The sequence below is a fragment of the Gamsiella multidivaricata genome (genome assembly GCF_025024155.1).
Source record: "Gamsiella multidivaricata strain RSA 2152 chromosome Unknown BC939scaffold_29, whole genome shotgun sequence".
Classification (NCBI taxonomy): Eukaryota; Fungi; Mortierellomycota; class Mortierellomycetes; order Mortierellales; family Mortierellaceae; genus Gamsiella; species Gamsiella multidivaricata.
This window is the reverse complement of record NW_026251737.1, coordinates 1-24455: the sequence shown is the minus strand read 5'-3', so window position 1 is coordinate 24455 and position 24455 is coordinate 1. Positions and strand designations below refer to the sequence as shown.

Below are 24455 nucleotides of genomic sequence, written 5' to 3'. Positions count from 1 at the left end.
ATAGATATATATATTTTTTATTGCTCAGTTACGAACAGTATCGCAATGTGTAGAATGGTTGGTATTACAACTTCGCAAAGACCACTTGCTCCCCGTGAGCTGGCAAATCCTTCCAGTCCTCTTTGATCATATCTGCGGCTTTCTCTGCGATCATGATCGTCGGCGCGCAGGTATGTGCAGCTGGAAGCTTGGGCATGATGCTCGCGTCCACAACACGGAGGCGGTCAATGCCATGGACGTTCAAACGTGCATCGACCACAGCCAGCGGATCGGACGGTGGACCCATGCGGCAAGTCGAAGTGGGATGGTAGAAGCACGCGAGCTCCTTCTTGATATGGGTATGCAGCGCCGCTTCATCATCACTAGGAACCTTATCAACACCAGGGTAAATCTCGACCCCTCCACAAGTTGGGTCCTTACGCATCCGCTCTCCGAGACGACGAATGAATCGAACCGTCTCTGCCAACACGCGGGTATCAAACTCGTCCTCCAGATAATTCGGGTCGATCAGAGTCTCAATTTTCCCATCCTTCACGTCCGAAATCGTAACTGTGCCGCTCGAGACAGGGTTGAGCAAAAGTCCGACAAGGGTATAGTAGTGCTGATTGTCAGGGGCCAGGATCTTACCGTGATCGCGCCAATAGCCAGGCACGAAGAGGACCTCGATGTGAGGTGCCTGTGGTCCACTGGATCGATCCTGCCACGTACCATTCGCCTTTTCCCGCGCCACAAACTCTGGTGCGATGTCCTCAAGGCGGGCAAAGCACGCGCTCTCCACCCCTTGAGAGGACAGTATTCCGATTCCATTGACGTTGTAGTCATACATCAACTTGGGTAAGTTGTAGAACCGCGCTTGCGATCCAAGGACGTCGCAGCTGGACGGTGCGCGGAAGAAGATGGGGACACCAAGATGATCAGCGAGGTTCCTACCCACACCGGGGAGAGTGTGAATATGAGGAATCGTAGGGTGCGGTACTGGACCGATCCCTGAGGCCAAAAGGATGTGGGGTGAACCTAAAGTTCCTGCGCAGAGCAAGACCTCCTTGACGGCCATGACCCGTTGCATCTCTAATGGGAGAATAATAAGTTAGTCCCGCTACCATGTGCAACAAAAAAATAAATAACGACAACATGCGCTATAAAGCAAAACTTACCGTGGTTTGTATCCAGGAATTCTGCACCGATCGCAATCTTAACCCCGCGACGCTTCTGGACTAGGACTCGAACAATATGGGCGCCATATACAATGCGAATCCGTCCTCGGTCCACCCTAGGCTTACCATTCTTCAGCAGTCGATCTGGACCCAGATAAGCACGGGCAGCACTGCTTCGAACTGCGTTTCGCTGGATGAATGTCTGCACTCGATTAACACCGAGGGTACTGCTGCCGTTGAAGTCCTTGTTGAATGGGACGTTCTCGGCCACATTGGCTCTGACGAAGCCCTCGGCAGAACCATACATGTGGTGGTACGTGATCTGCCAGGGTCCATCTGTTCCGTGGAACTCGGGCTCGAACTCCTCGTATTGTGGCTTTGGCGTACGCTTCGTCAAGGGTCCCCTCAGATGACCAACAGGCAGCGTAGGGTCATTGAAGCCCTCTGCCTTCTTGAAGTAGTGCAGACATTCCTTGTAGGACCAGCCTGGGTTGCCAAGTGATTCCCATTCATCATAATCAGAGGCAGGTCCACGGTGATACATCATGGCATTAATGGAGCTGGATCCTCCGAGTAGCTTTCCACGAGGCTGATCCATGATACGTCCAAGGACATGTGTCTGTGGCACGGTTACCAGGTTCCAATCAGCATCCGTTCGCCAGAGCGTGGAAAACAACATTGGGGTCATGCTGCCAGGGATATCATCGGCTAATTTGCAAAAAGAATAAACAGGGCGTTTGAAAATGAATTAAGATGTGCCTTGTGGAGAAAGAAGCGCAAATGCAATAAAGGGTGGTATACGATGTCGACTTACTGAAACCGGCTTCAAGAATAAGGACATTGATGCTGGGGTCTTCAGCCAGCCTGCTGGCAAGAGCGCAGCCCGCGGTTCCTCCTACGAAGTGCACACCCATGCCGCGGTGGCAGACAGCATGTTAGCGACTATGGAAAACATATATTAACTGCTAGCGGAGAAGACATGTGTTTCTTCAGTGAATAGGATTACCTCCAAGGATAATGTAGTCGTAATGGGTTTGCAAGTCCACGCGAGGATTCCATGGTCCTCGGGTGGGATCCTGGTTCAACTTTTTCTTGAGGTAGGCTGCCCCGGCTATGCCACCAAGGGCCGCGGCGCCTACAGCTTTCTTGTTGATCTTGGACATCTCTTGATGATCTCTCTTCTGACTGAGGGATGGGTTGATGCGGAAGGTGAATGGGTTGATGAGAGAAGAGGGCGAATCTTGGTGTGAAACGAAAGGTGAAAGTGGTCGAGGGATTTATGCCCTCGGTTGGACACGAAGCCTGGTCGGCTCAATTGTGCCATGGCTAGTCAATAGCTCTTCCGGGTCTTGTGTAGCATGATCGGACAACTGTAACGAATAATCGCCATCAGGTTTTTTTTTATTACTCTTTCGTGGCATCAAGTAGTCAGTGTGTGCGTACTCCTCTCGGCAGCGATGGTTCGTTTGATTCGAGGTATGATCGGCGTATTCAAAGGAAAGAGACGAAAACGCGTCTGGGTCGCGCACGACAATGTCTGGACGCCATGGGGAATGTGCATCAAGATAGACTTGGCCCCTCCAGAATAGAGCTCAGTATGCGGTAGTCAGGTCGCAACCCTCGTCCTCTCTTCTGAGCCAGTTGCTGCTGACCTTGATCTGGTTCTCGTAGGTGCTCTGGCCCTTTGTCATGCCATCATTGCGGGCCGAATCAGAGCTGTTAGTGCTGGTGGTACTGCTGTTGTCGCTGCTGAGGTACAGATGATGTGAAGGCACAATCGGCACAAGTCGGTTTCCGACCGATTTCAGGTTATCGCGTGAGGGGCGGCCCGCAAACGTTTGCTGAGGTCGACGAACGCGTTTCTCCGGCAGGACAGTTTCCTGACCATCACCCACAGGTACACATCCAGCAGCGAGTGCTTTTTGATAGGCCTCATGCGTGGCGAACTCTGCAAACGCACACGCCTTTTGTATAACATACGCGAGGAGGTCTCCTTCCGCTGGTCAGCACTTCGTTCGAATGTTCATTCTTCACCCATAGTCGTAGTGATGTAAAAAAAAAAAAAAAGAGGACGCGTACCTTGGGGTGGAGGACGTTCAGGGTGCGGATGGTACCAAAGGCAGAAAAGGCTTTGTACAGCATCTCATATGTAATGTGCTCGCCCACGTTCCTTATGTAGATCGTCAATGCGTCCTTTTCCTCTATGCCGTTCATTCAAAGCATTAGATGAGGAGATGCCGCTCAGGGGGTACCATTCCTGAATACAAAAAAGATACAGGAGAACAGACGTCTTACCTTGCGCTTTACAGCCTGCTGACTTTGTGTTGCTGCCGCCGGCCTTTTTGGAGACTACATGTATCAACAGATTGTCAGATCGCACATATTGCAACATTATATTCTTGGGGGAAGCATTAGACAAATATGAGAACATTCAGTAGACAAAGGATGCGTATCTGACAGCTTGCATGTCGAAGCATGCTCCTTGTCAGATTTTGTGTGGGCTGCCTATCCCTCAGATGTATTGAGCGAGTAAGCGGGATAAGGATAGTTGCCTACCTCCAGACATTAATGATTTCAGTTGCTTCTGAAGCTGTTCCCGGAGCTCTCGTTCATTCCTTAGAGCCACGTCTTTTTGAGCGAGCGCCTCGTCTTTGGCGGCGATCACTGCGTCCTTCGCTCGGATCACCTCATCTTTGACCAGAATCTGTTGATCCTTGCTCCAGCAGACCTGGCATTCCTTGTAGCGAGAACTGGTCAAAGCATCCATCATTTTAATAATAGTAAAACCGTGAACGTGGGGAATAAGGATCAATATGATCAAGGGAAGAAGTTATATGTGCTGGAAGGCGTCCTAAAGATGGAGAGAACAAAGGAGTGAGGGGACTGGAGAGGGGGTTGAAGACGACCTTCATCTTTTGACCGACATTTTTATCTTGTCCTTTTCATGCTACTGGGAGATCCTTTTTGTTGTTGTTGTTGCTGTTGTTGTGCACTTACTTGTCCATGTATCGACACTGGCTGGAGAGGACTACGCTGAAAAGCAATCGCGCAGAACTTGGGGCTGGATAGCAAAGATGCCTCCTCAGAAACTTCGGGATCAGGAACCCTAGAGCCGTGAAGCAGTGGTTGAAGTGGAAAGGAATGCTTGTACGACGCCGGTAAGCGGAGGGAATTACTCTCAAAGTAGGGAACAGAAACAGGGAAGCGGTTGTATACACACTCCTCTCCCTCATGGTAATATGGGTCCACCCATATATTTATAATAATCATACTTCCCGTGGCGTCTTTCCTGCATGCTGTCACTAAGGAATGGATGGCAAGGGGTGTGGGAACTTGGGAGGAATAAATGGACAGATGTTGCAGCATTTGCGTTCTGGTACGTTATGTCGCCACAGCACTATTTTTACTCCCCTTGGATGTGAGGCAGCCTTCCGTCTTATGCTTATATGCCTATGGGACGTTTGCTGTGGGAGTTCATATGCGACCACAGCAAATGCTATGACGGATACAGAGCCATCCAAGGTTATTTCTATTGTATCTCTTACTTCTACTGCTGTTCACGGGGATACATCATAGATGTCGCGTCCAAAGAATAAGCTGACTACATCCTGCGAGTGTAATCTACCTTGGTCTATATCCTCACATCTAAACGCATGGTGTTGTGCCTTGGTGTCATCTGTTGGAGAATGCACGGCTATTCCGTGCATGCTGTTTAAGGACTCGATGGGCTACTTTGTCGGGGCGTAGTTGCTCTGATAAAAGCGGAAACGTAAAATTCAGCGATCATCGACTGCATCTTCTCTCGCGTACATGTACACTACCCTTTCATATTAGACAGTAAGATACCAATACTATGTCATATGTAGCCCATACCCAATCTGATACAGAGGCACCCTTGTCTGGTGTGGACGTAGAAGCAGAGCTCGACGACTGTGTTACGGCTACACAAAAACCGAACACTGCTTCAGCACAGTCAGTTACAGACGACGAGGCCGAGTCCAAGTGGTTTGAAGATCTACAGAGTCGGCTGTGGTACTACTGATCAAGCAGCGTTTGGTATCGTTGTCGATGTCATCGACAGCTCGATGGAGCAACTGAGCATCAAAATCATTTGCACGATCCGTCAGTTACATTGTCCAGTCATTTCCCTTTGGAGTATATTGGTGTGATAGACAATCGCTGTGGGTCCCTGAGGTTCTCGCCTTTGCTACACTTGTTCAGAGTCAAGTTCATGCCTTGAAGGAACGTTGAGTACGAAAAAACGAGAGAGAAGTATGAATGCTGACATTGAGAAGAAACGACCATCTCAATGTATTCACATGTTTTCTCTCTTGTGCCTTTATGGTCTGCTTTCAATTGCAAAATGGACGTCCCTCAGTGATGCTTACGGCCGCAGGATTCTTCTTTATAACGCAACCGTCAACCTTGCGATTTCGCAGGCAACGATTTGGTTCGCAGCAAGTGCCAGCAACCTATTCGGATGCCGTCTACTCTATTTGGACGGCATTTACCTCGGCTTGACCTCCGGAACCCTGCTTGGTAACCCTACTATCTTTGCCTGCGTCGGTAAGCATCTATCTGTTTAGCCGCAATGTCTTTTGCTGCGCACAATCCATTGTCATAACGAGATTAGCCTTGGCGACTCTCTATACATAGCTGATTGCACACCAAGTAAAACGAGGAGTATCATGATGGGTTACACGCTTATTAGTTACGCCTTGGGGGACTTCATAGGTCCCTCGTTGGGCGGATTCATCGTCAAAGCGACAGGCGATCTCACCTCGATCATCCAGATCTCGCTTGTCAATTTTGTTGTTCTATCCGTGTACCTGTTTGCTCTACCAGAATCTCTTCGCAAACAGGACAAGCCATTGGCGGCTAAGGATGAGAACACGCGAACAAGCCTCACCAAGGAGGAATCGCTGTCTGCACTTGCTTGTGGGTCACTGAAGTGGGATTTTTCGATCATTTTTGAACCGCTGTTACACTCCGTCCCTGAAAAGGTTCCTCCTTCGCCCAAAATGCCGTCGAGGTACTAGCTGGCTTTGTTATTGGGGATAAGACACTTGGTGCAGTTGGCTGTCAGAGGTTAGTTCACATAAAATAACTTAAGAGGCCATACATATCAATTTTTATGTTGCGTCGAACGCGAAAGCTTGTCTAAACCTCTGATTATCATATACTCATTAGGCGCGAAGTCTGTGTTTATTCTGGTGATGAACCTGATCTTCAGGCGGACGTCCTATAAGGATGGCCTGTACTTCTCGTTCTCGGCAATGTGCGTGTTTACCGTCTTATGGATCTCTCCACTCTCTCAGTCCCTTTACAAGTGCTATATTGTGAGGCTAGGCAGGATTGAGCAGCACGACGATGCCTCATTGGAATCTGAAATCGATACCGATTCCTCCTTCGGGGATCAGTCAATACCAGCGACAGAGTCTCTCATGATGGACGCCTTTTTCCTTTTCGGTGAAGCGACGCTCCTAGTTGTCTCCTATTTTATCGTGCCGCTCTTTATGTCTGTGCCTATTCTTTATATCGGTAAGCAGCACAGCTTCCAAGTGCGTACGCATTTTTTCATAGTGGTGAAAAACAGGGCAGCCAGGTCTCTAAAAATGCTTTCTACAGAAACATGAATAACCGAAGCTATAACCTCCCTTGGTTCGGTCTCTACAGTCTCCTCGATGTCTATGCTGACAACGATCATCCCCAGTACCAGACTGGCATGGCTCTAGGCGCGATATGCATGTCAAACTTGGTGGCAACTACGCTGGCCAATATTATTTATGGGCATATCTTTTCATGCATGTCGGCAACGGTACCTTGGTTCTACTATTATGTCTCAATGGGCCTCCTACCGTTTGCAGCCCTGGTAGCGTTTGCAGTGAGAACGCTCTACCGCCACAGAGCAATAAAAGCGTAGCGATCGACTTGCCAGGTAATCGAGTCGTCATTTTTCGAGCGATTCGATCTCATCCATTTTTGGGTGTATTGTTCCGTAGAAGCAATTGAGCAGCAAACCCAAGAGAGGGCTTCCTACCTGAATTTGGAGAGCATCAGGCACTTTGTACGCCCCTCCAATTTGCATTGTTCGCTCTCCTGCGCTCTTATGTCTTGGCACACACAGGAAACATTTGTTTGTTGGTTGCAGCTCATGGACACAGTAATGAAAACCTTCCTTGTCCGAAAAAGATATAAAAAAGTATCGGGGAAGGCCGATTCTGCTCTATTCGTTAACCTCTCTTCACTCCTCACCTCGAACTACGATGACATCAACAGTGGCCACGGAGAGGCAGCCCTTGCTGGCAAAAAATCAGTCGACACACTCAGGAACAGGAACCCGAACTCCTTTAGAAGAGCACCACAGAGACCAAGATCAAAGTGAGGACAGTCAAAGTATTCCCCTAGACGAGGCGAGCCGTCTGGCACCCCTGCAAGCATTACCATGGTACCGGAGGCCGAGCGTCGCTTGGTTATTGCCGTTTATCCTTTTGCTGGCGGTCGTCATGGGGATTTCCCAAGCGCCACAGGAACAGCTCATCGTCAGGATTATCTGCAAGGAGCACTTCCGGGACAAGGACACCTTATGGCTTCAAGACAGCATCACACATGTTTCCTCTCTCAACGGAACGTCTTCTCGCGACAACTATTATGATGACCCATGCAACACCTCGGACGTACAGGCATACGCGGCCCTGGTGATGAGCCGTGTGCGTTCTCTCAAATATATCACTGGTAGGTGCTACATGAAAGCGCATGGGACACCAGTAGTGCGGTTACACGTATCGCTTAGCCCTGCTATATAGCATAGCTATTCATCTCAAGTCTGACTACATCGGCTTTAGGCATGTTCACGATTGGATACATCACTTCGCTCTCCGATCGATATGGACGCAAGGCATTGATCTACATAACATTGATCCCCACGATGCTCACCCAGGCATTGATCGTTTACATGGCACATCCCTCGACCAAGCTCGGTGTCAGTATTCTTTATGCGGATGCGGTCTTCACGGGAGTTTTGGGCGCAGGACTCCTACTAGAGCCATCTTTGAACGCGTACATTGGTAAGTTTCCGAAGACATTTCAGAGTCCATTTTTGTGTGCTTGGCTCACCCCTGATCAAGAATGTCTCTTTTTGTCATTTACACAGTCGATTGCACATCGCAAGAAGGAAGAAGTTTATCCATGGGCTATGTGATGGTAGCCCTTGCCGTGGGACTAATTGCGGGACCGATGCTAGGAGAGTACCTGATTAAGCTGACGGGCGATATGACCACGGCGGTCATGATATCGATCGCCATTCAGTGCATCCTGATTCTCTATGCCATCGTGCTTCCGGAGTCTCTTCCAAAGAGCATTCAGCTCCACAATGCCGACGTCGCCGCACAAACAGGCGGGGTAAAACCGGCAACGGAGACATCGATTTTGATCAAGGCGAAGAATGGTATTCGAGCGATCCTGGATCCTTTGCTTTTGTTTCTGCCTGGGAAGATTGACACCTCGTCGGATGTCAACGTGGTCCCCGCTCGATACACGTTGATCACTCTTATTGCTGCATACGGATTCCTCCAATTTGCATCGAATGGTAAGCGCATCAGTCATATCATGTCAATAACCTTTGAGTCGTGTCGTCGGAATTCCTGTTCGAGTGTTGACGTTCGCTTTGTGTGATCTGTGGATCTTGAATAGGTATCACCATTATCCTCATTCCATACACCGTAAGTTTATTGGAGTGCAAATGTCAATGATGCTATCGGACGTTTTGAACCTAGTTGTCTAACCTTTTGTGTCCTATGCACTGTTCAATAGAATCTCGTCTTTCACTGGACAACGCTCGTAAGTTGTCACCACAATAGCAATAACAAATTTCATGTGCGATCGCGCTATTTATGTGCTGTGGACTCTAACCAAACAATCCGTTGTCGAAAATTATGAAATTCAACAGGAAGATAACATCTATTACTCTCTTTCAGGAGCAGCATCGTTTATTGTCTACGTTGGAATCTTCCCTGTCCTTAAGAAGATGTACAAGATCCTTATCGAGAAAGAAAGTCCCGAGGTGGTTCATACATCCATCTACTCGCCGCCGTACGTGGGACATAATGAGATCAGTCAACTGCCAGATGTGGGCATGAGCAATATTGACGTGGAGACTCTGGAGGACATACTTCACCCACCCTCATCGAATGCGGATGCGGCTGCAAGAAGTAGGTCCGTGCAGAACGACCTCAGCTTCTTCATCTTTGGCAGTACCATGTATCTGATTGGACACGCCATTGTGCCATTGGTCGAGACCGAGGCTGCCGTCCTCGTCGGTATGTTGGGTTCATTCTATGGGGTGAAGGGAACTAGATATCCTTCCCGTCTGTTCTTGAGATCTAAACCCATTTCTCTCTTTTGTTCCCTGTTCCTGAATAGCGTGTTGCATCCGAGCCTTGGCCTCAGTGGCTCTTCCTTCGTTCATGTCGCTGTTTACCTCCTATGTGCCTGTGCATCAGACAGGAAAGGCCCTCGGAGGCATTTGCCTGTTGGACACGATTACCATGACCGTCTCCTCCTTACTCTATGGATGGGTGTTTTCCAAGAGCTCTGTAGCCATGCCCTCGGCAGTGTTCTTGGTCTCGGCTGCGTTCGCATCTCTTTCTCTCCTGGCGGGCCTTATTATTTGGAGCACCTATAAGCGCAAGGAAGCGAGAAATTAGACGCCATTTGTATTTATCCCCCCACTGCAATGTATACTATTTTATCTGAACCTGATCTAAAATTGGTGGCAACTCGTGTCGCGTTTCAGGTCTGTTTACTACAAAAGAGGCGCGCGTTCAAAAAGTTCGCCCCGACCGAATGCCCAGCCCAGCCCAACCCAACCCAACATAGACTCTTCTTCCCCCCATCGTGATTACTATTCCATTTGCGACAACAACCTGCCGACTGTGCTTCTTATGAGGAAGGACGACACTTTGACTATTCAGGATCAGTTTGCGGAACTGAGCAGACTTCAACTGCAGGCGCTGTGCGTCAAGGCAGGACTTGATTCCACAGCAGATGTAAGCTGAAGAGCAACATCGCTCGTTGCTCGTCGTCAACATGCCTTTTTTTCTGCTCTCTTCTCGAGCTTCACATCCTCATTCCTCAAAACTATTTATTTCTGCACATAGAATGAGGAACTCAAGAGGATTTTACAAGTTCACCGGAATCAGCACCAAGGACAGGACCGTCAGGAACACGAAGCGGTGACCCAACAAAAGCATATCGCTATGGAATCGCCAGCGACGACAACAATCAGGACGACTACTACTATGACTATGACGGAGACGACCGCGGATGTTATGCAGGACGTAACAGGCACTACAGATGCGATGATGGAAGATGCGACAGACGCTGAGACCACCATCAGGAATGCTGTGCAGGAAACTATCACGGAAGTAGATACCCAAGCGATCACCACCACCACTATCAAGGAGGAGGAGGAGGCCGTCGTTGTTGAGGGAATGTTAGGGCATCCATTAGTGGAAAGTTCATCGTGTGTCAAATCGGAGGAGGAAGACCCTGTTATAAAGCAAGAGGAAGACCAGGCTAAGGCCTCGTACAAGGAGATGGAGACAGGGATACCGTTGTCGGAAGTGAAGGTGGAGGAGACATCGGTGCCTATCGCAGAGCGGAAGCAGTTCTGGGAGGCAAGGTCGACTCCAACCACGCGCTCAGCACTACCTGTTAGCTCAACGAGTATTCCAAGGTGACTATACAGCTCATTTATGCATTTTTCACACATACAATGAGGACTGTGGCCGGAGTCTTTTTTTTTTTGTCAACTGATCATCTTTTATCTACAAAATACGATTCTAGAGCAACTCAAAAGAGAACTCGCCCAATGGAGGAAGACGATGGACATGTCGAGGTCAAGAAGGAGGAAGGACAGGATGACCACAGCAATACACTCCCGACTCCAGGAACGGTCCGTAGTCTGATCGGCAAATTTGCAGGATCCACACTCACACCTCCAGGATCACCCGCAAACAAGAGACAAAAGATGGACACACCCAAGAGCTCTCCAGTTCCGGCCGCAGCACCGACGATTCCCAGATACAAGAAGATCATCAAGATCCCAGCGGCTGGTTCCTCGCGCAGCAAGAGTCCCTATACTATAAGCAGCCTAAACCGGTCTACAAACAGCAGCTCTTCGAAATCTGCTGCTGGAGCGAGACGAAAGGTTCATTCTGATCCGGCTTCTTCTACGTCCGCTAATCAATCCACACCGACACCAGCAACAGCAAAAAAATTGGGCGTGGCCAAGCCAGTGTCCGCAGAAACGATCAATCGCCTTGCGACACCGAAAAAGGTTAATGCAGCCCCCACTCATACTGCCGCGAAAGCAGTTGTGGCATCCTCATCGACTGCTGCATCGTCTGCGCCAACTCGACCCAGGGGCCCCGTCCTTTCTACGGCATCACGCGCAGCACAGCGCCGCAGCCGCGAGAAGAAGTAGATTACATATTTATATATATTATATATATGTGTATATGCGTCCGAAATTCGCTCATTGCCAGCTTTTTGCCTTCTGCATGCATGCTCAAAATAAAGTTTCTATTTGGAGTCACGTTCGCGTAGGATTTTATTTGCTTGTGTATTAATGCGCTTAAACACCATCCATTCCTTTCTTTTCTTGAGCCGCCCACCAGTCGATCAGAACTCTTTATCTCTCTCTCTATCTCTCTCTATCTCTCTCTCTCTTTCTCGGCTATGGACTCACAACAGGCAGCGTTCGAGAAGTTCAAGGCGTCAGGAACGGGCAGGAAGTTTCCGCGGGAGCAGAGGAATGCGGGCGGGATGCCGAGCGCGATGGATGGGCCTGTGCCTGATCTGTATTCGATTCATCATGGCAAAATTGTCCGTGTCGAAGGCAAGTCTCTGTTACATCACAACACAAAAAAAAAAAAACCAGGGTATTGAGAACTATTAACGGAGAGAGAATCTTTTGGATCTTGAATTAACATTTGTCATGATTATCTCGTTTTTCATGCCTGTCTTTTGTCCTAAAAAAAAAAAAAAAAAAAAAACGGAAACGAATAGACTTTGGGGCGTTTGTACAGCTGCCTGGATTCAGGAAACATGGCCTGGTTCACAAGACGCAGCTCAGTAACCATTTCGTGGAGCATGTGGCGGATGTGGTAGCTGTCGGGGACAATGTGTGGGTAAAACACAACTGTGATACTTTTTTTTTATTTTTTTATTTTATTTTTTTCTCGTTGCTGTCGCTGTTGCGAATGTCAGGACATGTCTTTAAATGCATCGAGGAAGCGATCGAAGAAAAAAAAAAGAAGAAGCTATTAACACGGTTCTTTCTTTGGCCCAAAAAACGTTGACGATAACAGGTCAAGGTGACGAGCATACAGGACGATAAGATAGCGCTTTCGATGAAGTATGTGAATCAAGGCGAAGGAAGAGATCTCGGTAAGGAGCATGGATGACAGGGACGACACGGAAATAGACATATCAATGTGTTTGCAGTTTGAAAAAGAAAATGCAGGACAAAAAGGACTGAAACATACGGACTGTTTTTCTTGTTATAGATCCCAACCTGGTACAGCTTTCAGAAACAGAGGACAAGCGAAGGGTGCACACTGGATTCGTGGACAGGGGACCGATCTCGATCGAAGAAGGCGGGGTGCTGCTCAAGACCGTGTGCAAGAAATGTGGTGCTGCAGGACATTTAGCAGCAGAATGTTTCTCTGGTGGCGAAAGGTTTGAATTGCTCAGAGATGATGATGATAGTGATGTTCAGGATCGACAGACGACTCGTGGCGAAGGCCGTGGTCGGTCTAGTGGCAAGGAAAAAAAGAAGAAGGATAAGAACGAGGATAGGGATGGGGGGCGAGGGCGGAGAGACAAGGACAAGGATAAGAGCAGATACAGGGAGAAAGATGGTCACAACAGGGACCGTAAAGAGAGGAACGAGCCTTCTTCGGGTCACCGGAAAGAGAAGAGACGCGACCGATCTCGAAGGTGAGCTTTTAGAGTGTGGCATGCAGGAAACCTTTTTTTTCTTTTTTTCTTTTTTTACGGATGCGGACCTGTGAGCTTATTATTGTTCTTACAGCTAATTGGCAATGGATGATGTTGTTGTTTTTTTACTTCGTTTTCGCTTAATAGTTCGAGTCCAAGGAGAGATTCAGATCAACAGAAGACAACGAAGGTCGAGAGTCTGGAGGACGCATTGGCGGTGATGCGTGCTCACAAGGTTCGTGACGGACTCAAGATTTTAAAATCACGCCGAGAATCATCGGAGTTATTTTGACTTTATTTTTTTCTCACGAGCACATGCACGACCATTGACCTCCTTTTTTATGTATACAAAAATTTGCAATGGAATCCAAATAGCATCGTCGGCGAACAAGAGACAGTGAAGATGAGGAGGGCGATGGAGAGAGAAGGGAGCGCAAGCGATCTGGCCACAGAAAAAGGTCGCGATCTCCTCGGACCCGTTCCCGGACCCGATCTCGATCTCGATCACCCAAAAGACGCGAGGACCGTCGAGAGAAGGAGAGGGAGAGGCGTGAACGCGACAACCATGGCAACAGCAGCAGCAACCGCCATGGCCATGGCTACTCGAGCCATAGACGATGAGGCAGTGCTTTGTTTGTAGGGCGATGCGATTGCATAGACGGAAAGAAAAAATAAGACCCTTAAACAATGATATGCATGTGTGATGTTGATGAAGACGATGCTGATGATGAAGAAGAAGACATGTCATTCGGTGGGCATTGGCCTATATCTTTGTTTTATTTGATATTGTTTTTGAAGGAGCAGTTGAGGAGGAGTATAGGTGGATTTGGTTATGGAGCGATTAAAGAGGAGAGCAAAGAAGAGTGGCACGGGTAAAGAGGGTGGAGGGTGTGTGTATGTGTGTGAGTGTATGTGTGTGTGCTTGGTATGTTTGTGTGCATGGGAGAGGGACGCCCTTTTGATCTATGTTGTACTCCCATCTCAGATAAGAACTTGATCGTGCTTATCTCTCTTGATCAACGACGCTGATTTGGCCAACTCAAAAACGAGAAAAAGAACCTTTCGGGAGCGGGGGAGTGAGGTGTGTGTGGGTGGGCCGAGGCAGTTGCACAGTCCCAGCTGCAGTCGCAGCCGTCGCACCAGTCTATAGACCAGTAGTAGTCGTTCTTTTTCCATTTGTAGGAAAGTTACACGTACTTTGTCCAGGTGGGGGTGGGCAGTCCTCTTCCCTCTGCCGTCGCCCATTTCGAAGCACACTCGACTGATCGCCCATTGTTGTTTCTTTGTTCCTCTGTTCCTTTGTTTATTTCCTATAATATCGTATTTCTAGCTTCCTATTCCTTTGACTCCTTCCTTCTCTTTTATATTAATCAGCGTACCTCCAAAATACTACTCCACCCTTCCTGCTCCTTCGATCCACCTGTGCTTCCTTCCTCTCCTCCCTTCTTCCCTTCCCCACGCACATACGCTCGCATACCTGTACTACTTGGTGCCGCCAGTCCCCCCATCTCTATCTCACCTGTCTCGTGTCCTATTCACATCCGCAGGTACGTTTTCTTACTACTACAACTGACTACTACTACGATACTACAACTAACACATTACTACTGCTACTGCTACAACTACTCCTGCCTGCTATTTCCTTTTTTCCCAACTTCGGACAAAAAATCCGAGATTGCTTCACCCAGCCAAACTCCCTCCCTTCCCTTCTTTCCTTCCCATCGCTTTCTCATTCACTCGCCCATTTACTCATCACGCATTCATCGCTCACTCGCTTGCTCTCATCGAAGCAATCATTCTAACCTCTTCTTTTCTTTTTTTTCTTTTTTTTTTTGCTCGATCCCCTTGTACTCCTCACCCTCACCCTCACATCCCACTTCCACATACACTCTCACTTCCTCTCTCACTCTCTCACTCTCACATACTCTCCTTAACACGTACATTTCCTCTCTCTCTCGGACGGAATACTCGAACCGGGGCAGTCTGCTCACATGTTTCTTGCAGATGCCGAGTCTGCTGCCTCTGCAGCAACAGCAGCAACAGCAGCCACAGGAGACCAGGAACACTCGACACCTTCTTCATCATCCTTCATATCCACCTCCATATCCGCCACAAAGGATCAGTCTCTTGATCATGATCCACACACTGTCACACAACAAGAACCTTCTTCCTCCTCTGGTGCGTACGAATCATCTACTCCACCCGAGGTCTCGGTCTCCGCCACCTCCTCTTCTTCACCTGCGCCTACAACAGCAGCCACATCGGACCCATCTCCGTCGTCTCTATCTCAAAACCATCATACTCACAACATCATGGACAACAGTGGCTCGATTCCCACATCCAACGCCCTCTCATCCTCACTCAAATCTAGACTCTCCACCTCTGCTCCCCTCTCCTCGCTCTCTTCCACCATTCTCACAAGCATCATCTCGCCGAAACCCTACGCTGCCGCATATGGTTATCCGTCAACCACTGCATCCTCTTCTGCACCCTCTCCATCCTCGGCATCTATCAGTGCTGCAACTTCGTCGCTTCTCATGCTGTCTTCATCCAAAGGCACTGTCACGAGCCGTCCTGATATAACAACAACTACCTCATCGAAAGATACGACCGATACGGCCATCCATATGAAAACAGAGGACTCAGAGTCGATCCAACCCTGGAATACCTCGTCCGAGAACCATGCAACATCCCAGCATGTATCCGCTAGTCCAAAACCACAGCGACAACCGTCCGAGAACTTACCTGAAAACACAGGTGCCAAAAAGGAACAGAAGGCTGGCGTGACCGCAACAAGCTGTGCCAACTGTGGCACTACCACGACACCGCTCTGGAGGCGCGCCACCAACGGCCAGACGATCTGCAATGCTTGTGGTATGATATCTCAACTGCTTTTCCATTATTACTATTATTATTATCATTATTACTATTATTTTCGCTGGGATGTTTGAGGAAACATGGCCATCACCCAAACGATAAAATCACTACCGCAACAGGGAATCAACAAGGTGAATATATAGTGTTGGCAAGGTTAGCTAATACAATGGGTCTTTTGTGTTTTCTGTCATATGGAACATAGGTCTTTACTTCAAGGCCAGGAATCTAACGCGACCACCATGGCTCAAACGCAGCGCCGCGAACAAAAAAGGAGATACATCGGAGGACGGAGCCGAAGAATCTGACGAGCGCGGGAATGCTGAATCATCTACAGCCATGGGCGAATCTGCCTCAGCGACTGCTGCAGGAGGCGCGAAGGACAATACCAATGACAGCGAGTGCGCAGGAACCTGTCCAGGAGATGGCAACTGTAACGGTGCTGGAGGAGCTGAGTCATGCGCCGGGTGTCCATCATTCAATCAGCACCAGGCCAACCGTCAGAACCTGGTCTGTGCCAACTGCAGAACGACAACAACACCTCTCTGGCGCCGTGATAGCTTTGGCAACACCATCTGCAATGCATGCGGACTCTATTTCAAGTTGCATAATGTCCACCGACCGGTGACGATGAAAAGAGCTGTAATCAAGCGGAGAAAGCGCGTCCATGTTACGGCCAGCTCGCCACCACCGGCATCTCAGGAACAATCAACGCAGCCAATAACCAGTCAGCAACAGCAGCAGGCGCAACAAGAACAACAGCCGCAGGAGGGGGGACAAAAGCGATCGTTGCAAAAGTCATTGCACCCAAAACATGCATCCAATAGCCCAGCAGCCCCTACATCATCCGAGGTCGACCCCAGCGATAACGACAGCCAGGCAGAGAAGCAGGGTCGTACCGCTACCAAACGTCGGCGTGTCCAGAGTACGAATGAGTCAAAGGTTGTCCCAGCAATTGAAGACTATATCTTGCCTAAGCGAATTGCGAACGGACACAGGGGTTGGCCGCATCACAACCATACGCACAAGACACCGGAGGCGCGCCATAGCATGTCACCTTTAGAGAACATGGGCAGCAGTGACCATGACCGCGACCATGACCATGACCGTGATGACCACGGACGGGAGAGGAGCGACCATGACGACCATCACTACGGCTCTAGACGATACTCATCGATGAGTCAAGGGTCGCCCTATCATCAGCCTCAGCACTTGTCGAGATCCCAGGAGCCGATGGGTCCTGTCCATGAGTATACATCACATCACTCTTCACCTAGTCGCTCTCAATCGTCCCGCTATCTGCTTGGTCTGCACCAGGGCAATGGTCAATACCAGTCGACGCAATCCATGTCCATGTCGCGCTATCCAACCCACCCTCCGCCACCGCCTCGGAACCAGCACACGCCGCCTTATCAGCGTCCTCAACACCGTCATCCCCAGGACGACGACCACCCTCACGACATCACCATGCAGGGATATCAAGGACTACATGGGCATCGTCATCACCCGAACGATATAGAGGATAGCATGCACCCGTCCTCCCAGTTCTCGTCTTATTCGTCAGGGTGGAACCAGCGTCTGCCCGGATACGCGACCGTGTCATCCTCATCCTTTAATACCAGACTATCGTCGAGGGGTGTCGTGCATTCATCGGGGCCTAGCCCACATTCACCGCCACTCTATCCTCGGCAGGGATCGCCTAGCCCGATCGACCCTTATTCACAGCACTATCGCACATCGAGGTCCCCGCATGGAGGGTATCATCGCGGAAAGTCGCCACATATGTCGAAATCTCCTCCTCCTCACTCGCGTACGTATGGACCTGGACCTGGACCCACGACCTCGAGTGGCGGCTCTGGATATGCAGACCCTTATCGTCACTCGCTTCCTTCGTTCGTGGATCCCAGCCATCGCGATGGAAGCAGCGAGCGTAGCGGCATGGGAAGATCGAGTGAGCCTGCACATTTGCCACCGATATCATTGCCGTCACCGCATCATCCGAGTAATGGCCACCACCACCACCGTCATCAGCAGCAGCCACTTCCTAGGGCATCTGAAATTTTGCAACAGTTTTCACCATCAGAAACGGGGTCGCTCCATTCACACCGTAACCATCATCATAGTACTCAACTTCACCACCACCATCATCGTCATCCTCAACAGCATCATCAACAGCAGCATCATTACTCATCGCACCAGCGTCAATCTTCTTCAACGCCACCTCTGCTACCCATGAACGGAGTCTCGTCGAGTGGACTGCCTCCACCGTCAGGAGCTGGAACAGCACCGGCACCAGAAGTGCCGGCACCAGCAGCGGCTGTATCGGCTCTTGCTAATAGCGAGGTGTTGCAGCAGACACGTCAGGATCTTCAGAGAGAGGTGTCACATCTGTCAATGCTTCTGGGCAGAGCAGCGGCGGTCTTGAGTGGATTGGATCAGGCCTTGGGAACTCCTTCAGCTTCTGGGTCTGGACCGACCGGTCCCACTCCAGAGACCTCAACTGCTACAGCGGCCGCATTGTCAGCAGACCTGAAAACGACTTCTGCGTTGGCTAGTTTGATGGCATTGAGTGCCTCTGGCGGAGACGCATCTGGAGTAGGAGCTGATCGTAGGGGATCGGGGGCTGAGTTGTTGAGCTCTTCAGCAATGGTAACGGCGCTGTCGGGAGCAGGATCCACATCGCCATCTCCGAGGATGTTGGAGGACCAGCATATGCATTCGCCTCCTCAACCTCAGTCGGCGTCTGTTTCAGCTTCTGTTCGGGATAGTTGGTCTCCACCTCTGCCGCTGCCAAAGTCTCCGTCGCGTCGTCATTCGCAGGCTTTACCTTATCCCTTGCCTCGGCGTGAACTGTGAGCGGTTCTTTTTCATATCAAAATAAGAATCATCGCATTTTTTTTTTTTTTTTTTATCTTCTTCGCAACCATGTACAGTACTATTTTACCATTTTAACTAATAAAAAGAATGCCAAACAAAAGGTTGAGGTAGCAAAGAAATCGCTTTCCTGTGGCGCACTATAGACTTACAGGGCAATGAATGAAGGAGTAACTTACTAGCTATAATAGTATGCTCCATATCAATGGGTGCTTCTTGCCTCTTGACAAGTCGCCGGTTCCGTGCGTCGGGCCACTTAAAGTCCTTTGCCCATTGAAGGGTAGTGTTAACCATGTTTTGGCCAGCGTTGTGATCCCGATCGCGCTGGAGGCCGGTCTTGGGGTTCACTTTGCAAGGCCCAAAAGTCTCAGACAGCTTCTTTCCCATGATGTGACCTACTTCGAACGCACGGCCTTCGCTATAGTTTTTGGTCATCAAAATGACCCAAGAAAATCCACCTCAAACTGTGCGTTCGCCAGCGATTTTGGGTCGACGAAGCTTGACGGGAACCCATGCTTTTTCAATTCCTGGTACAGAGAAGTAACCCCCATCTAAAAAGTACTTGTACTTTGTGGGTATTTTTTCGACTTTTTCTTTCTGTAACAAGATGAGGTCCTCGCCAGAAAGCGGTGAAGCTAATATGATTTTTTTATTTCAATACGTTTGTTATCAGTCTGCCCTGATCCTCATCGTATCGTCATCTTCGTCTCTGCTCTCATTTAAATCCTCCTCCTCGCCCTCTGCAATTAAAGTGGATTACCAATGCAGGGAAGTATCACGTCAATGTTAAAGTTCGTTATCTTTTTCGTTAACAAGGCGAATACATACGTCGAATGCCTTGTATGACAGCGCGAAAAAGTTTGTAGCAGGAAAAAGGGCGAGGCGAGGGAGCTGTTTAATAGAAACTCGGTTAGAACAGATGGCCAGGTGCTTTGATCTTTGCGTAATGAAGTATTCCGCAACAGAAAGATAAGATCATTAACCAATTTAGATTTGAACGGCTTTTGGTAGCTGACTGTGAACAGCCGCGGGAAGGATGGGAAGCAGGAGGATATGCAGAGTAGACGAAAGCAGCGACAGTCGATAGAGAGCAGAGCAGATGGAATGATTTATAATGCGCTGTGCTACGCGCCATCCAAGACCTGCTTATCCTTAAGCATCAGGATCTGATTTGCAAATGACGGGCCTTAAGCGCACACGTCAAGACTCCATCTTCAAGAGGATAGGCAGCGCGACATGTATTCAAAGAAGAAAAAATGAATATGGTTTATTTGGATTGTAGACTGGAGCCTGGAACACAGCATGGATAACAATCGCCCTACTCATGGATCCTGGCACAGAGATCTGAGCTGAAAAAAAAAGGAGCACGTGCTGGAGGAAAAACAGGCATGAGCTGCATGCAAAACAGGCACAAACCATTTGGCGAACCAGCACAAACCTTTTGTGGAAGCAGCACAAACCGTTTGGTGAACCAGCACAAACCTTTCGTGGAAGCAGCATAGGCACAATCAGCGTACATACTGGATTCACATAGCAGAGTCTTCTTGTCTTTTGTCCATTCTCAATAAAATTCTTCGTGCCGCCTTTTTCCACGCAACACACACAAATTCTCCACTTGAGACATATTTTGCAATGGCTAGTCAGAACGAATATGACAATGATTTCTCTTTTGACGACGATGTCGACGATAATTACCATGATGAGGACTGCACCAATGAAAGGCTCATGGACGAACACTTAATGGTCTGCGAGGACGAAGACGGGGACGACAAAATTGATTGTTACGTTGCAGTACAATGGTTGAAAGTGAAAAAATGAGAGGAAAGATGAGTTGGTGAAGTGTTAGCAAACAATAATATAAACCTGCATGTACGCTAATTGTGCCTATGCTGCTTCCACGAAAGGTTTGTGCTGGTTCACCAAACGGTTTGTGCTGCTTCCACAAAAGGTTTGTGCTGGTTCGCCAAATGGTTTTGCATGCAGCTCATGCCTGTTTTTCCTCCAGCACGTGCTGGAGAAGCAAAAATTCGTGCTCGCAGAGTCTATCTGAAGATTCAGTTACAAAGTTAGTTCCCTACACCTCTCCGGAAGGTTTCTGTCGTGCTCTCATTCGGAGCGTGCCTATGCGGCTGCAGGCAGTGCACAGAGTAAAGATCGAGCATACAAAGTAGAAAATAAATGATATGATTTTGAGCATAGCGTCAAACTTGCTTCATTGACAAGTACAGAAAAAAAAAAGGTAGGAAATCAGGAAGCAGTGCAGACGTGCTGTAACGGTGTAGGTTTATTCTCAACATCCAAGAACATTGCTACGCGAGTTATGTGGGGGGAAAGAGGGATTGAATGAATGTATGTCGAGCTATTCAAAAAAAGATAACCCAGCTTGCCGAACATTGAAGCATTTTGTGAACAGCACTGCATCCGAGCGTCGACTTTGACTTAGGGGAAATCAACAGAATTGTACAGTACGTCTTCTCGTCCTTGTTTATCGCGAAGAAGGAAGGTGTTGCCTTTGGTAACATGTGGACCCGGCAAACTCCCTGAAGCCTGGAGAGCGGCCATGAACCAGTGTGGCCACTGATCCAAACTTTTTCCCCCTTTTTCTCATTCTTATTTTATCTTAAAACCTTATCCCCCCTTTATTTCGTTGGGCGCAGCATTCCACAATGCGTCCCTGGCACTCGGACCTCCTTGGGGTTTATATTAAACTCAGAATATGTGTCCATGCATCCTAGCGCGAGAAGAAAGAAGCCCGGTGTTGTAGGGTTGATCCAGCTCAGGAATATAGACCCTTTCCACCCAGGTGAAAGCTCGTTTAGCTTAGCTTCCGGCCCCTGGTAACCTGACGTTCCCTTGTAGATTCACGAATAACAAGGAAATAAGTTTTTGGAGTCCATAATAAAAGTCAGTTAGGGTCAGTGTATCCATTGCGACGCGACATACTTCTTGGGAAAGGCACAGAATATCCACCTAGTGCGATTCTTCCTTGCAGCTGACGCAATTAAATAAGCAGTGGTAGTGCCATATGTTAAAGGAGTAAGAGTAAAAGCGGGACTGAGAGAGTTGATGTCTAAGATGGAAAAGGAAGAAAGAGAGGGGGTGAAAGCAGTAGTAGTGTGGCATATGGGAGAAAATAAGAGAGGGAGGGATAGAAAGAGGCCTCAATTGCTCAACTGCTCAAATGCACGCCATGGTATGATCGATTGCTGTTGCCCTTGCTGCTTTACTGTTTGGTGGCAACACTTTTATGTGCGCGCAATCAGTCCTTGATTTTATTAGTATTAGCTTGCTGTCAGTCACTTAGTTTTTCTGTTGCTCCTAATGTGATCTCTCGGTTGCTTGTGCATCTGAAATTACTCCATCGCTACTGGGGCCATGATGGATACTACTGCCATGATTCGTGCCGTTCATACCATCCATACCATTCGTCGCTGCACTCGTGCCTTCGCTTCCAAGATTAACACTGCTAGTATTCGCAGCAGTAACGCTCATCCCGATCCCGATGCCAGTTCCTGCAGTATACAGCGCAAGACGACGTTGTTCAATATACAACCTTGCAGCACTAAGTCGGATCTTTCCTGTATCGATCATATAGGCCGTGACCTCGTCAACTGAGTCAGGGGGCGTACCCGCAGAGATGGCGATATTCCTCGCATGCAAGGCCATATGTCCGCGTTGGATACCCTCAGTTACCAGCGCACGTAGTGCCGCAAAGTTTTGTGCCAACCCCACCGTCACCATTGCCTACAGAGACAGCAATATTTCGGAGAAAAAGAAAAGAAGGAGTGTGCTATGGTTAGATAACACTATATAATATGATAAGATGGCGGAGCAAACTTTTTTTTTTCATGCGGATTGCTAGCGCAAGACATACCATGGCGAGCTGCTTTGAGTCGGGGTATCGCATCACTCCAAGAGTGAAAGCATGGACGGGGTTCGTGCTCAAAACGCCTCCTTTGGTCCCAACCATGATGGGTATCTCGAGTTCTCCACAGAACACCAGTGCATCCTGACCCTTATACCCCTGCCTCAATCGCTCCGCGTCCTCCTCAATCCAATATCTTGTCAAGGGCTTGTATGCATCACCCCGAGAGATCCTGCTTTGCTGATCGCCATCGCCATCCTTGCCAAACTGTCTCTTCCGAGCTGTCGTATGGCTATCGTTTTCATTGGTCCCATTCGACGAGAAGGCCGCTCTTCCAGACGCAGGCGAGTTCGCAGATGAAGATAACAACGGTGATGAGAAGGCATCTGTGGACCGTTCTGAATAGGTGCCCGCACCGCTGGCCCACGCATGCGCTCCTGCCTCAACAGCCCTCCAATCCTGTCCCGTCGCCAATGCGACCGCATCAATACCATTCATAATCCCTTTGTTGTGGGTCGCTGCACGATAAGGGTCGAGATCTGCCCACTCATAGGCCTCCAGGATCCGGACAGCAACGTCCTTGCCCGACAAAGATTTGTAGCCCATATGCGAGAACGGCAAACGGAACATCGACTAATATCGAAAATCCAAATACACAGAATATATATGTATCAATTTCAAGTCCAGTAAACCCCATAGGCAAACAGAGAACAAAGTGTTTCGCTGGTGATTACCTTGGCGATACGATCAACGTTCAGATTACTGAGGATCCGGACTCCAACTCGACCTCCACTTAATTTCGACAAGAACGGTGCCACCCCTTCCGCGACCGTATTTGCACAATTGGCGCCCATTGCATCTCCAACATCAATATGCAAATGCACCACCAGCCATTCTGAACACCGTCCCTGCGAGGTAATTCCTCTCTCCGTCCTTTTCGGAAGAGTAGAGGCCGATACAACCCCATACTTGACTAACAAATCCTGCCCTTGAAAGCTTTCCCGACTGGCATGTCTGCGGACTCGATGGAAGGTTACTTTCTGGACGCCTCCGCCGCGAAGTACCATGTTCGTACAGTACTCATTCGCCTCCTCCCGAATGACTTTCTCCCGATGCTGCATCCTGGCCATAACCTGGTCCATGTCATTGTCCTGAATATCTATTAACTGTACTTGTGCGACGATCATATTACGTTCGGGCGCCCAAGCCTGGAACCCTTGATAGGTCGAGATGGTCTTGGCTGCGCTCGAGACTGCAGCCACAACTGAAGGCTCTTCGATGGCCATGGGAATCACAAGCGGCGAGCCGTTGATCGAAAAGTTGAAGGCTAGGCCCAATGGCAGCCCCATCGTGCTGTTTATCCATTGCCATTGTCGTTATAGTTCGTATGACACGTACATATAAAAAAATTAGTTGACTTTAGTTAGACTTGGCTTTTTTGTGTTCGCATAGCATCTGACAAATGGGAAGAAAAATCAGAGTCTATTTTACATTTTGTACATACCCAATGCAATTCTCGATCATATTGTTCGCAATCTGTTCGTCTAGTCCAAAGACTGGTAAGGGTGCACCTTCTTGCTCGGTCGCGATAAGTGCATCCAGCCGTGCGTCTAACGAAAGATCGCCCTCCAACAAGGTCCCATCCGGCGACCCGATCATCCTGCGTTGCTCCTGTAAGTTTGAGA

At 48.9% G+C, this 24455-nt stretch overlaps 8 protein-coding genes across 8 annotated transcripts; 5 read left to right on the top strand and 3 right to left on the bottom strand.

Moving 5' to 3' along the window:
• Positions 1-5: 5 nt before the first annotated feature.
• On the bottom strand, positions 6-2501 carry BC939DRAFT_528508 (uncharacterized protein). The gene is made up of 4 exons (XM_051561461.1): positions 2161-2501; positions 1969-2049; positions 1155-1862; positions 6-1068 (listed from the first exon to the last, which is right to left on the bottom strand). The coding sequence occupies exons 1-4, from the start codon at positions 2315-2317 to the stop codon at positions 65-67; spliced, it is 1950 nt and encodes a 649-aa protein (XP_051412602.1). The 5' UTR covers positions 2318-2501; the 3' UTR covers positions 6-64.
• Positions 2502-2508: 7 nt separating this feature from the next.
• On the bottom strand, positions 2509-3812 carry BC939DRAFT_141191 (uncharacterized protein). The gene is made up of 4 exons (XM_051550151.1): positions 3711-3812; positions 3450-3503; positions 3234-3355; positions 2509-3118 (listed from the first exon to the last, which is right to left on the bottom strand). Exons 1-4 carry the CDS (start codon positions 3718-3720, stop codon positions 2747-2749), a joined length of 558 nt encoding a protein of 185 aa, XP_051412601.1. The 5' UTR covers positions 3721-3812; the 3' UTR covers positions 2509-2746.
• Positions 3813-5007: 1195 nt separating this feature from the next.
• On the top strand, positions 5008-6889 carry BC939DRAFT_502728 (uncharacterized protein; the record flags this gene model as incomplete). The annotated part of the gene is made up of 5 exons (XM_051560315.1): positions 5008-5186; positions 5533-5720; positions 5889-6092; positions 6345-6695; positions 6831-6889. 5 exons carry the CDS (start codon positions 5008-5010, stop codon positions 6887-6889), a joined length of 981 nt encoding a protein of 326 aa, XP_051412600.1.
• Positions 6890-7401: 512 nt separating this feature from the next.
• On the top strand, positions 7402-10070 carry BC939DRAFT_449946 (major facilitator superfamily domain-containing protein). Its single transcript, XM_051555448.1, has 7 exons — positions 7402-7889; positions 8000-8221; positions 8308-8742; positions 8847-8875; positions 8967-8993; positions 9103-9472; positions 9576-10070. The coding sequence occupies exons 1-7, from the start codon at positions 7421-7423 to the stop codon at positions 9857-9859; spliced, it is 1836 nt and encodes a 611-aa protein (XP_051412599.1). The 5' UTR covers positions 7402-7420; the 3' UTR covers positions 9860-10070.
• Positions 10071-10096: 26 nt separating this feature from the next.
• On the top strand, positions 10097-11640 carry BC939DRAFT_502726 (uncharacterized protein; the record flags this gene model as incomplete). Its single annotated transcript, XM_051560314.1, has 3 exons — positions 10097-10201; positions 10313-10890; positions 11001-11640. 3 exons carry the CDS (start codon positions 10097-10099, stop codon positions 11638-11640), a joined length of 1323 nt encoding a protein of 440 aa, XP_051412598.1.
• A 166-nt stretch (positions 11641-11806) lies between these two features.
• On the top strand, positions 11807-13886 carry BC939DRAFT_528504 (uncharacterized protein). Its single transcript, XM_051561460.1, has 6 exons — positions 11807-12054; positions 12225-12346; positions 12527-12605; positions 12725-13157; positions 13305-13392; positions 13533-13886. The coding sequence occupies exons 1-6, from the start codon at positions 11895-11897 to the stop codon at positions 13776-13778; spliced, it is 1128 nt and encodes a 375-aa protein (XP_051412597.1). The 5' UTR covers positions 11807-11894; the 3' UTR covers positions 13779-13886.
• A 1262-nt stretch (positions 13887-15148) lies between these two features.
• On the top strand, positions 15149-18887 carry BC939DRAFT_476716 (uncharacterized protein; the record flags this gene model as incomplete). The annotated part of the gene is made up of 2 exons (XM_051558614.1): positions 15149-16031; positions 16237-18887. The coding sequence occupies 2 exons, from the start codon at positions 15149-15151 to the stop codon at positions 18885-18887; spliced, it is 3534 nt and encodes a 1177-aa protein (XP_051412596.1).
• A 3336-nt stretch (positions 18888-22223) lies between these two features.
• On the bottom strand, positions 22224-24429 carry BC939DRAFT_502722 (hydroxymethylglutaryl-CoA reductase; the record flags this gene model as incomplete). The annotated part of the gene is made up of 4 exons (XM_051560313.1): positions 22224-22649; positions 22780-23403; positions 23505-24123; positions 24275-24429. 4 exons carry the CDS (start codon positions 24427-24429, stop codon positions 22224-22226), a joined length of 1824 nt encoding a protein of 607 aa, XP_051412595.1.
• Positions 24430-24455: the final 26 nt, after the last annotated feature.

What these genes read in the sequence shown, in the direction of transcription:
- BC939DRAFT_449946 (XM_051555448.1), top strand. Translation starts at nt 7,421, where the DNA reads ATGACATCAACAGTGGCCACGGAGAGGCAGCCCTTGCTGGCAAAAAAT. An exon ending in CCTCCAATTTGCATCGAATG is followed by an intron (nt 8,743 to 8,846) that starts GTAAGCGCATCA and finishes GATCTTGAATAG; the next exon opens with GTATCACCATTATCCTCATT. An exon ending in TCTTTCACTGGACAACGCTC is followed by an intron (nt 8,994 to 9,102) that starts GTAAGTTGTCAC and finishes GAAATTCAACAG; the next exon opens with GAAGATAACATCTATTACTC.
- BC939DRAFT_141191 (XM_051550151.1), bottom strand. An exon ending in AGCAGGCTGTAAAGCGCAAG is followed by an intron (nt 3,356 to 3,449) that starts GTAAGACGTCTG and finishes TGAACGGCATAG; the next exon opens with AGGAAAAGGACGCATTGACG. An exon ending in TGAACGTCCTCCACCCCAAG is followed by an intron (nt 3,119 to 3,233) that starts GTACGCGTCCTC and finishes GTTATACAAAAG; the next exon opens with GCGTGTGCGTTTGCAGAGTT.
- BC939DRAFT_528508 (XM_051561461.1), bottom strand. Translation starts at nt 2,317, where the DNA reads ATGTCCAAGATCAACAAGAAAGCTGTAGGCGCCGCGGCCCTTGGTGGC. An exon ending in TATTCTTGAAGCCGGTTTCA is followed by an intron (nt 1,863 to 1,968) that starts GTAAGTCGACAT and finishes TTTGCAAATTAG; the next exon opens with CCGATGATATCCCTGGCAGC. An exon ending in ATTCCTGGATACAAACCACG is followed by an intron (nt 1,069 to 1,154) that starts GTAAGTTTTGCT and finishes TTCTCCCATTAG; the next exon opens with AGATGCAACGGGTCATGGCC.
- BC939DRAFT_528504 (XM_051561460.1), top strand. Translation starts at nt 11,895, where the DNA reads ATGGACTCACAACAGGCAGCGTTCGAGAAGTTCAAGGCGTCAGGAACG. An exon ending in CAAAATTGTCCGTGTCGAAG is followed by an intron (nt 12,055 to 12,224) that starts GCAAGTCTCTGT and finishes GGAAACGAATAG; the next exon opens with ACTTTGGGGCGTTTGTACAG. An exon ending in AGACGCGACCGATCTCGAAG is followed by an intron (nt 13,158 to 13,304) that starts GTGAGCTTTTAG and finishes TTCGCTTAATAG; the next exon opens with TTCGAGTCCAAGGAGAGATT.